Source organism: Periplaneta americana, chromosome 14 (assembly GCF_040183065.1).
Source record: "Periplaneta americana isolate PAMFEO1 chromosome 14, P.americana_PAMFEO1_priV1, whole genome shotgun sequence".
Taxonomy (NCBI): domain Eukaryota; kingdom Metazoa; phylum Arthropoda; class Insecta; order Blattodea; family Blattidae; genus Periplaneta; species Periplaneta americana.
Genome location: NC_091130.1, coordinates 128244870 through 128258045, shown reverse-complemented (window position 1 = coordinate 128258045; position 13176 = coordinate 128244870). Strand labels below are relative to the sequence as shown.

General features: G+C 34.3%; 1 protein-coding gene across 42 annotated transcripts in view; it reads right to left on the bottom strand.

The window, feature by feature from the left end:
- The window catches only part of LOC138713728 (longitudinals lacking protein, isoforms H/M/V-like), a 614547-nt gene that overhangs the window by 491948 nt on the left and 109423 nt on the right, over positions 1-13176 (bottom strand). Inside the window, exon 5 of one of the 42 annotated variants that reach the window (XM_069846095.1) lies at positions 10572-11124. The exons of the other annotated variants lie outside the window; for them this stretch is intronic. Coding sequence (XP_069702196.1) covers positions 10925-11124 — 200 coding nt within the window. The 3' untranslated portion in view covers positions 10572-10924. Of the gene's footprint in view, positions 1-10571; positions 11125-13176 lie in introns of those variants that run through there. 42 annotated transcript variants of the gene reach the window in all.

Sequence of the window (13176 nt, the reverse complement as noted above, 5' to 3'; positions counted from 1 at the left end):
CTGTTCTATATTTCATTAAAGATAATGAAATGAACAAATTATTCCTTTATTCACCTTGTAGGTATAATTAATATGCACTGGAAGAAAACGAATACCAACTACAAGACAACTAATTTTGAATTTTCTTGTGACAACGTAAAAGGCTAATCTCGCCATATATAACGTAAGCCTACTTTTAAATAATTACTGCGATTAAATAGCACAACTTCAATTGTTTGTGACATATGAACACATTAAGCTGAAATATAAAAAAAAACAAAATACGTTGTACTAACAATTTCATATTAATTAGCTTCCATAATAAAGCTAGATCAATTAAGAATTATTACTAATCTAAAGTTTGCAAAACTGATTAGGTATGTTAAAATTGTAAATGGAAGAGTCAAGTCAATTAACTGGGGTGAAAGACTGAATACATGTTACATTCAAAGTGTATTATTTATCTAGAATAAGAAGAAATTAATTACAATCCAAAATCCGATTCTAAAAGCAGTAAGCAAATTCACCAAGTCCAATGGATATAGAAAGACATAAAAGGAAATTCATCTTTCCAAGTTTTACACAAGCAAGAAAAACAGTATAAATATTTAATTCTACTATTCACACCTGCCTACTACGATTACTTATGATCAAGCACACACAGAAACACACCTGCCCACGCGAAATAAATAATTTCTTTTAATAAAATCACAATTTGATACAACAACATTATTGTAGAAATTGCAGCTACAAATCAGTGAACTCTAGTCATATTACTAACACAGAAGTCTAAATAAAGTCTGTGTCGTAGCATTGTGGTCTATGGCGGGGATGCAGAACTGAGAGAGAGAGGGTTGGAAGCATGGGGAAAGCATTGCTTCCCTTTCCATAGTCCACGAGCGATGAATGACATCTCGTGATCCATCCTCAACCATATGGTGGATTACAACAGACTGGTGATCATGAACAAAATAACGAAAGAACTATTTCCGACCATAATAATAACAACACTTAAGCATAACCAACAAATTCGGATTAAATGCATTACATATCTAATGGTATGTAAACAAATGCAATATGTAATAAAAAAAATTGAAAATATTTAAATGCATAATTTCTCTTTTAAATCCAATTTGTTAAAGTGAACTGATAATAGCAAATGTTTAAACAATACATATTCTTGTTGTAGTCTTAGCAGATTAGAGAAACATCAGTTCTGAATAAATTATTTAAGTACCGGTACTTCCTTTTAAAATATATTGCTATGAAAAATCAGATTAAATATTTTATCCTTGTATTGGTATTTAGACCTGTATACAAGATTGTATGTAAAAATTAAATCATTTATAACATTTTGAAATATATAAAAGTACGTATCTTCTATTTTAAGTAAAATTGACGAAACTGATCTCGTAATAAAAACTAAAACAAATATAATTTCTCATGTGAATATAAAGAAAATCATTTCTGTAATTAACTTAGCTTCAATTACAACCATGTGCTACATCTCTGCATTCTTTTTCATTGTATTAGACTATACTGAAGATGTACAGGCCTATAGTCTGAGAAGGGAAATCAGATGTGCATCTGTCAATTTAGAGCGATCGTCACTCTTAATGAAGTTAATTTTCGAGAATGTTTGCTCACATATGTATGTAGAACCAAACACAGAACACTTATGCGCTTTGTGATTGTTTTAAATACAGAAGTATTCATTTTCCATTGCTTTTTAAACTGGTATTTTCTGAACGACATGGCATTAAATTTCACCACTAGACTGTGAATACAAGTTCCTAACCTATAATGTGCATGATAAGTGGGGTTAAGGAAGAGACGAATGACATATTTCAGCTTGTGACGTATGCCACAATTGGTGCCCAGTTCTGCATCTCTGGCTATGGCATTATGCCTGAATTCACATTATGGAATGAATGCTGGTTCGAGTCCTTATGAGGAAAGAAATTTTCTCATAAAATTTGTGCATAGGAACGGTGCCCACTCAAGCATAATGATGAATTTTGGGAGCTATGACAGGTAGTGAAATCTGGTTCCATGAACCAGCTATCATGGCTGAGTGAATCATTGTGCTAATTACATGGTGTTCTTGTACTGGTTGGATGATCATTTATCACACTTTCGGCTAGTTGGACTTGGCCCTCTATGGGCTCTTGTGCCCAGAAAGCCGAAATTAATTATCCTCCTTCAAGAAAAATTCTATTACTTCCTTGCAATGACCTTGTAAAACCAAGAAAATCGTGTCTACTGTGTAAAGACTAGATCAGTATCAAGTCTCAATTCCTTAGGGAACAGAAGATAGCAAACAGGGCAGCTGAATATAATGGAGGTGATAATTAGATTAATACTCCTCTTAACTCAGAAAACAAGTCTCTACACATTTTTTAACTGTAGTCATATATGACTTATGTTACATAACATGATTTTATGGCACATATTCGTTGCATTAAAAATTGCTTATATGCACCTAGAGGTACCAGAATGGGTTCACTTACTTCGAACACCTTTAATATCACAGATGTTAAACTTCAAAATTCTATTACAGTTTTAATTCACATGAATTAGCCACCATTATGGCTAAGAAAAAGCAGAAAGATGTACACGCATACAAGCACACATACTATCAGAGGAACAATACCATAACCTTCTGCAGTCCATCTACATAAACAGGATTTTTTAGTCTCCAAAACTAATTCTTTGAAACCATATTAACTTAGTCATGAATAATAAGCAACTAAACTACCACAGCCTTTAACAGTATCAAAGGAGAAGTTAAAAATAAAGTGAATGCAATTCTTCAAAAGGCCTACGATTTTAAACAACATTATTCACACTGACTACAATGTTTGATTATTTAAATTAAAAATTGATATATTTCACATTAAATTATATGATAAACATGTTTAAGTAACATACGAGGTACAACATACAAATATTTATGAAAACAAGTTTACAAAGTGAAACTGGAAAACGTCCAAAGATATCCACTTATTATGTACCGTAGCTATATAATTATTCATGCCTATATAATATCTGAATGACTTTCCAATATATTCAATTAATAAAACTTGAACTTCTTTGCAAGGACACTTAATTCTCAATTGTTCACTTTATAGTCAATCACATTGACACAATTCCGTAGGTATAAATACATTATTATGTGAATATTAAATTTTAACCACTTCACAATTTGTCACTAATATTGATTCTAATCATCATTTTGACATCAGCATCAGATGACCAAAAGTCTGATATCTCTCTCCGCCAGTTCTAATTAAGAAGTTAAATTAAATGTTAATATTTTGTAAATATAACTTTATTTTTATATCAATTTGTAACGCACACATTTTAAGAAACAATCAAATTCTCTTAGAATGAAATCAATTCATTCTCTTTAAAGGTAACAATAACAGAATAAACTGCACTTTTAAAAGTGTCCGCATTGGCAGCACTGTTACAGCAACATGCTCAAGATAATTTCTTTCAGATCTGCTATCAATCTTCTCCCATCAGATGATTTAAACATAATATGTGAGGTTAAGATGACGGTCATGTAGCAAGTGTTAATGTTCCAAAATGATTACTGGTATTCATATTTTGACATATAGCTTGCTGCTCGACATGATGTGGGATTTTCATTTTCACTGCATTAAAGAAAGAAATTAAGTTTAATTGTTGGATGTTATAACAATAGAACTTACTTATTTATGGCTCTTAAAGAACCTGGAGGTTCATTACCGCCCTCTCACATAAGCCTGCCATCAGTCCCTATCCTGTGCAAGATTAATCCAATCTCTATCATCATATCCTATCTGCCTCAAATCCATTTGAACATTATCCTAGTTTTCAAGTAAAGCTCCAGGTGAAGCAGACTGGAATAATTTCAAGGGAAAAATTATTTCGGGATCGATACCCAGCCCCGGAGCAATTTTTCTCTTGAAATTATACAAGTTTGCTTCACCTGACAGATAGATTTGCATGTCAGGCTTCTTGTTAATAAACTAAGACCAACAGGATTGCTAAACACTAAAACTCGTGAGACAAAATAAAGAGTTCTCATAGAGAGAAAATATTGACGAAATCGGCACATCATTTGCATGCTCTCCAAATAAATCTCTACAAAGTGTTGTAGGAAGTTGGTGAACTTCAAAAGCCTTGGTCTATACGAGTACCAAACTTCTTAAACTGAAACCTTATACACTGATTATCATGCATTAATTACAGCCCCGTGACGATGAAAACCGAGTGAATTTCTGTAATTGGGTTTTACAAAACACTGTTGTCGGCATTGTTGATCCATATTTGATCATTTTTTCTGACGAGGCATGGTTTCATTTGCATGGTCATGTAGCTTCACAAAACAATACTTACTTACTTACTTACTGGCTTTTAAGGAACCCGGAGGTTCATTGCCGCCCTCACATAAGCCCGCCATTGGTCCCTATCCCGAGCAAGATTAATCCAGTCTCTATCATCATATCCCACCTCCCTCAAATCCATTTTAATATTATCTTCCCATCTACGTCTCGGCCTCACTACTAACACTCTATATGCATTTCTGGATTCGCCCATACGTGCTACATGCCCTGCCCATCTCAAACGTCTGGATTTAATGTTCCTAATTATGTCAGGTGAAGGATACAATGCGTGCAGCTCTGCGTTTTGTAGATATTGAAACACAGAGAAACCCCGGTTAATTCATGAAGTTCCATTACACGACACCAAAATAGGCATATGGTGTGCTGTAACTGTAAGGTGAATAATAGGGCTCACATGTTTTAATGATACAGTAAATGGACACAGATACTGTACAAACATACTCATACTGTTTTTTCAAATGGTGAGAGAAACAATGGGTATATTACCATACTGCTATTGCCCATGCTTCCTTAGGAGACATTAAAAATGTTATTTCTAAAGGATTATGGCCCCCCTGTTCCCCCAACCTTACTGTTTTGTGATTTTATTTGTGCGAAACTACAAAAAATAAAGTTTATAGGAACAATCCTCACACTATAAAGGAATTGCAGGATAATATTACATTACTGAAGAAAAACTCACACGTGTGAATCATAACTTCATAAATAATATCAGAAATGTGTGACCGCAGAAAGACATCACTTTCAGCATCACCTATAGCAAGGTTAGTATACACACACACTGAACACTGTGCATGCTATCAATAGATTAAGTGAAGGTTACAGATCGAAAGTCTCTGCTAGTGACACATCGTCATGCGTTGCTCCGGCCCAAGGCCGAGCTAACCACTCTATATTTAAACTGAAATTGGGACTGTAGATTCAGCAGTTACCAGGTAAAAATGCAGTTCATTTTCTCAGACTGAAATCTATGACCAATCCAGACAGAGGTTTTAACTTAGAAGAATATGTAACTGTACTACAATCACTCCTTCAAGAATTAGGAACCCAATTTCAGGATATTTCTGCTCTAAAAATTAAGTTTGAGATTTTTGCAACAACATTCAGTTTGGTAGTACATGATGTCCCTTCACATTTTCAATTAAATGTAATCGACTTTAAATGTAATACAGAATAACAATACATGACAAATACAAGAATAGGGGTATCCTTTTTAAATTTTATCAGAAATTTCCTCAGCCACGTTTTTCCTCGGCTTCAAAGACATGTTAAAATTCTGTCCATGTCTGATTCAACACGTGTCTGTGAACAGTATTTTTGGCTATGAAAAGAAACAAAAACACAGAAAGAAATCAAACTTTCTGACATCAATTTAAAATCTGCTCTTAGCATTAACAGTGCTCAACTAATTCGTCCAGAGGTCTAAGAGCATCAGAACAAGAAGGTGAGTGAATTACACTCTTCCTGTAAAATTTATGCTAATACAATGCATAAATATTGTGAACATTTATATCTGAGACAACCATACATCAAAGACTGTTAATATTATATATCCCATCCCCTGCAAGGCAAAGTATTGCAAGCACCACTTTTACCGAAAACGAATTATGGTGCTTAGAATAAATTGCCACTGTAAAAGTTCCGTGAGTTCCAACAATTTTTTTCCCTCTGATAAGTTGGTTTAAACTTACTATCATATTCACCATCATGTTGGATAAGTATCGTAACTACCTCTCCTATAAAGTTAGCAAAATGGCGCTCACAATACTCTGCTTTGCAGGAGACGATATTATATTTCTTTGTGTGTATGTATATAAGATGAACTGTAAGTAATGCCATTAATTTCTTTGAGATATTTTAAATAAAAAAGTTTAACATAATTTTGCTTCCTTTTAAAGATAAAAAATGTTTTATATGAAACATTTCATACAGTGTTTTGGAAAAGCCACTGATTGAATTCCTAATATGCTCAGTCAATTTAAGAAAGCAATGTATTATGACAATAAATCATTGAAAAAAAAATTAGTCTTGTCCTTTAAATGTGTAGAAATTTGATCCAAACAAATGTAACATTGTAAAATTCCTTTGCAGAACTAAAAGTTACATTTGTTTAGATAAAATTTCTGCACATTTAAGGAACAAAACTAAAATTCTTTCAGTCATTCATTATCACAATACACTGCTCTCTAAAACTGACTGAGCATATTGGGAATTCAATCAAATGTTAAAAAAAATGTTATGTTTTACTTAACGACGCTTGCAACTGCAGAGGTTATATCAGTGTCGCCGGATGTGCCGGAATTTTGTCCCGCAGGAATTCTTTTACATGCCAGTAAATGTACTGACATGAGCCTGTCGCATTTAAGCACACTTAAATGCCATCAACCTGAACCGGAATCGAACTCGCAAACATGGGCATAGAAGGCCAGCGCTATACCAATTCGCCAACCAGGTCGACAATTCAAAACATGCTATGAAATGTTTTATATAAAAAAATTTTTATCTTGAAAAAGAAGCAAAAATGAGCAAAATTGCATTAAATTTTTTTTGTTTGGAATATCTCAAACAATAACTTTATGAAATTAATGACATTACTTCAGTTCGTCCTATATATAATATACTACATTGCGATGATGCGAGATTAATACTATTTTAAGCATTCATGAAGCAGATCTTAATTTTGTGCAGTTCATAGATAATATTATTATTACTATTATTAATCTAGTGCTCAAGACCTTGATGCAATTGTCTGGGTTCCCAGCACAACTGTCCGTCTGATTTGGTATTAACTATTCAAAATGCATAACAAGTAAATCTGAAAACTAAACTATGAGAAAAATGATGTTCTGCTCCAGTGACTAGGCACCTGTAAGTGGATTTCTGGACACAACTTGCTTGCAATGACAATGTTGCTCGTAATTGCACACACTGTTTTATAATAGTAGCTAGGATTATCACTACTGATCTAATACTTCCAGTTGTGCTATGACCTGTGGTTTACTCAGGCTCTAACAGAAATGAGTACCAGGGACATTTTCTTGGGGCAGCAGCACCTAGGACTGACAACCCTACTATCATCAATACCAAACGTCTGCCACCCTCTGGACCAATTTATTCTTAGTGTCAGCGCACATCATCTACAGCAACAACTTTCCACCAATGTGCTTCATGGTAGGTTTTTGTGGAGTACTCAGTTTCCTAGACTAGCATTCCACCACTGCTTCATTAATCATCATATCATATTTTGTAGTGCACCTTCCAGGCGCACCAATGGTAATGCCTACAATGGCAAAAAGAACTACAGCTTTGGCATGTACCTCGTAGAATGGGTGGATGTCGTGAAGTTAAGTACCCACCATTGGATTAAAAGTATTCACATATTAAAACTGAATCATAAAGTATGCCTTAAGTGAAATTTCTGTCACTTCAGATGGTTTCCAGGGCACTGAATAGCAGCATTATACATCACAAGTTTCGTTATTTCCTGGTAAATATAAATTTGGATGTTAGACAAATGGACAAAGAAGAGTTCTGAACTATAATTTCACAAAGCTTCGTTTATTATAGTTATAATACAAACACTTCGTTAGCAATAATTTATTCCACAGAGAGGAATAAATATTATACTGATGATCTATGCTCAATAAAATATAGTTCGACAATTTTTTTTTTTTGCTCAAATATGTATTTTTCTTGGCTATACCTGCATATCTAAACATAAAAAATATTTAGCTGCAAAGCTCTGTGGTAGCGTGTCTGTCGCCAGATTAGCCGGCCCGGGTTCAATTCCCGGCAAGGTCAGAAATTTTCATGTAAAATTTCTACCTCAGGACTAGGAGAGATGGCAATGCACAATTTCTAATCACTAGATTGTGCACCAATATGCCTGGGTTAAATCCCAAAACTTTCCATAGTGCATATGAAGAGAAGGCATATGTCACTGTTGATAGTGATTCGTCCGTCGGATGGGGACGTTAAGCCTGGTGGCCTCCTTGTGCTATTCGACAGGCGTAGGATACGTGCCAGCACCGGGTTTCCCCCTTTCCCATCCTCATTTTCATCATCAGTCATTCCATACACTACACTTACACATACACTCACCCAAGTATACGACGTAACTTTCCACAGATAATCATGTGCAGTGTGGCCGCTAAAGTGGTGTGCAACTAGAAAATGGGTCACAGTTCTGCCATCTATCCACACATAAAGTGAAGTGGGTAGACATTAGATAGAGATATACTTACATACATACGTAATAAAATCCTACAATTCTTTGCTCTTGTCCTTCTGAATTAAAGATTCAGTTTTTCATTGCACTCTATACAGGGTGATACGGAACCTCTGCAACAAATTCTGGGGATCGATAGATCTCTCAATAAGGATTATTTTTCGTAAAACAATCTATGTTCTCCGATGCCTCGTTTAGCAGCTAAGCAACATCAAAACAAAGACAGGTTTTAGTGACATTAACAATTATGAAATGAATTATTTTTCATGTATGTTTGCTGACAAGTTACAGGCGTTCAAAGTGTCTACTCTGAACCTGATTACATTCATTACACTGTCGTAGCAGTTGTTATCGGCCTGTGTCGAATTTGATCAATTGCAGCTAATACTCGCATAGTCGATTCCTCTCTGGTGTCAATTTGAGTGGTGTATTACTGCACATGTCCCAAAAGAAAAAAAAAAAAAGATTAAGGGCGTGAAATCGGGTGATCGCACTAGCCAAGCAACAGATCCGGCTCTCCCTATCCATTGCTCCTCATAGATGTTGTTCAGATGTGCTTGTACAATCAAGTTGAAGTGTGTTGGGATGTTATGTTGAATCACATGTCCCCTCACATCGCGAAGGATACATCTTCCATGAGCAGCAGAAGCATGTTTCGAAGAGCGCTCCATTCAAATGGGGCAGCAAAATAACAGACACTTGTTACCTGTCCGCAAGGGTACTTGAAGAAATAAAGGAATAATTCATTTAATAATTACCTGTAAATGTCACTAAATCTGTCTTTTTTATGATGTCACGTAGCTCCTACACATGGCATCAGGGATCATGGGTTGTTTTACGAAAAATGATCCACATTGCGAGACCTATCGATTCCCAGAGTTCGTTGCCGAGTTCCTGAATCAACCTGTATACGTGAGAGAGAAATAGACTGAGAGAGAATGAGTGTAAATAGTAAACAATCCTTCTACTGTCAAACTTTCTGTATCTGAACCTATATGAAGTATATGAAATTAAATAAATGGTTTCATCAAGTGCATCTAACTTCTCATTACACATATTTTGTACAATGTGTACAAGCAGTCTATGGGAACTTAAGTAAAATGGTGTGCATAAGTCTTGTGAGATAGTCACATGACATATATCATGCTGTGCAAACATTTATAAATACAATGCTTAAGCTTTCTTTTATTTCTTAAATCACCAACTATATATATATTTTTTCAAGTATAATTCATACATATTACTTTGTGCCCTACAAACTTTCCTCTGAAATTTTTATGAATAATTTCTATTCATTTTGGCACTAATGACGTATTTTGTGGAAATTTATTTCAAACTTTCAAATTACAGCACAAAGATCTAACCTTCTTTAATTATATTGCTACGTTCATTGCACAAAAGAAAATGAGAATATCAATACTGGACTAATGATGATACCATATGTATTTTCATGAATCTAATAAGTTACATGTCATGATTTGTAAAATTTAAATTTTTGGACGATATGGTTTGATATCAGACGAGCATGAAAAGTTTTAAAAATGTTTTCTGTTTGTTGGCTACTATCAGTGCTATTTAACTACTAAAATGCCTGATTGAATCAAATGATTGCCTGAAACCATATGCAACATTTTCTTCGCTGATTATCACTGGTAAATTTCCATTAGCTATTTAAATTATCGCATCAAATGCCTAAAATAAATATAATTTTATTTTTAAGTGACTTCATTCATGTTATCTAATTCAGAATAAAGTAACCTTAAAAATGCTAGGTTTCTGTAAACACATGAGTGAAGTTTCGATTTTGTTTAATTACTGTATCTTCTTATAACATATACATGCTTCTATTTTTTTCATTTTTCAGGCATACAACAATAATTATCGCCAAAATGAATTATGTCCAAATCATCCCCTTAAGATGAAAAAAATTCGAAGACATCTGGAGTTTGATTGCAAAGACAAGGCACAAATTCAGTAACAAAACGATTGTATTTCAATTCTTTTGTATAAACAGCTTGACAAAATCATGTACATTCAGTTACAAAACGAGATATTCATTTTAGACTCAAAATGTATTAGAAGAATTCTAATTTATTAACAGTATTATAATTTCATTAGCTTCAAGATTCCATATATTTTAACCTGAATTTAAAACTAAATTCAGAGTATGCCATAATAAATCGCAGTTCAATGGTATGAATTGTATACACCAACTTTCGAAAGTGTAACGTAGACCAATTTTGGTACCATCAAAATGAAATTAATATTATGTAACAGGCACAAAAGAGAACTTTCAAATTTCCAGCCATCTGAACCTGACATTTCAGAAGCGTACTGCATGATGATAAAGCGCATAATGTTCCTGCAAAGTGTCAGGACGAGAATATCTCTTGCCACAGATGGTACACTGTTGCTGTTTTCTTGCTGGACCACACTCGTACCTCAAATGTCTTACTAAGTGGTGCCTTCGTTTGTATGTTTTTCCACACAACATACACTCATGCTGCCTGGCATCTCCAGCTTCTGGAAAAACAAGTCAGAACTTTTTAGTTCCATTTTCTGGCTGCTAACAATTGAAAGATTCACCATCGAACCTGCTTTATATATCCAACCTACTGCATTTCAAAACAATGTACACTAAAACAAAGCTAACAGGTCTAACCACCAGTGTAAAAGTTGAACTGCTATCGATAAGAATTCCATTTCAAATATTAAGAAAAAACACATCAAACAACTCCAAAACGTGTGTGTCATATTCTTGTGTTATTTTAATTTAATTTAATAAATGTCAAAGACAATAAAACATAGTGTGAGATCTTTAACTGTTCAAAAAATTACATGGTTTTGTTTTCGCCTTATGAAAGTCATATCTGTTTCTTCAGCTTTTGGACAGATTTGACTGGAAACAATGGTAATAAATTGAAGTCATCTCGCATGTAGTAACTTGAAATGTAACAAAACCTATTCTTTCATGATGTAGTGTTTAATAAATTGTAATTAAAAAAGTAAAATCCTGTATCATAACTGGATGTGGAAACACCTTTTGAGTACTCTACAATGGATTATTATTAGATCGATGACTTATATGCACTAAAAGCTGCAAAAATATGCATGAAGCTATGCCCTAAAATCTTAACATATGCACTTAAATATGCATTAAAAATTTAAAAACAAGCTGACTATGGAATTCTTCAGTGCACTTTTAATGAGAAATTCAGGTAACATCTAAATATACTTTTACTTTTAAAAAAATTCTGTTAACAAATATCAAATAATTTCACTTGTGATAATGCAACTATTTTTGTCCTTTGCACAGTTTAAACAGCAGTAAACTGTAGGCCTAAAGATTTTTCCCATGTTTTGTTTTGTGAAGGAACATCTTTCTTCAATTAATACAAGCCTGTATTCTGAAATGAATGTTCAAAACAATGTAGCTGGGACAAATTTAAAAAATGGACCCTTATAAGATCTCCAGTACTTAGCCCTGAGTTCATCTACTCCTTCAACACAGATGCCACTTTCTCCAAATGACTCAGACCACAATTTTTCTGACACACTGTGAATAACTTTTTAGAGAACTTCTCATGCTCTTTTTCAGTCTCTCTTCTGCATCTTGAGCTACTGTCAAGGAATCAAGGAGAGGTAGACCCCTGGTCTCCAGTTTTTCAATTGAATGAGGCAGGAACGAGTAGTATGCTACTAAGAATTTCAGGATCTCCTGCAGACCAGGCGAACCAGCATCCTGCCCTTTATAGGTATTCGCTGAAACTTAAGAGCCAGCTATCTGTAGTTGTCTGTTCCTGAACTGTGAATAAGCTGTTTCTTTCCTTTTCTTCTTGGGGGGTGGGTCAAACCAAGTGCATAAAAACAAACATATCGGAGTGTTTGATCATCCTCATGAGTCACGAATTCCTTCAATGTGGTTGTGATAATCATACGTCTCACTTCATGTCATATATTGTAAACTCTAAAGGAATATATGTATTTATTGTAATATATGTATTTATTGTATTATTGTTTTCAATGAATGATCATGTCAGCTGTGTCTTAAGGCAACTGTTAAACACAAGCAGCTTCATTTATTTGTATCAACAGAATGAATAAATATTCTTTTCTGTTCATCGTAAAAATATGTGGAAAGCATTAAAAATAGTAAAACAGGAAATTATCTACAGTATTATCCATGTATGGTGAGTCCCTATTACCACAGCATGGCATGTCCTCAGATTGCGGATAGAGGGGACAGCCTCCAGATATGGAAGGTAGCTGCAAATATGTTGAACAAGCACTCGCAGACAGCCGATAAGGGGTTGTCCTCAACTTGGGGGTTGGGTGAAGGAATAACAACCCATTACAGTACGAAAACAGCTTGTTACGAAACCACAACATAAGCTTTGGAATGGGACTGATTTTCTGACATAACCAAAGCAAAGGAATAAAGTTATGAGATTTGGTACTTGGAATGTAACAAGTCTATATAGAACAGGAGGCATAACATTAGTAGCAAAAGAACTAGCTAGATATAGAATAGACTGTGTGGGAGTACAGGAGGTTAAGTTAGATGGGAATGGCATA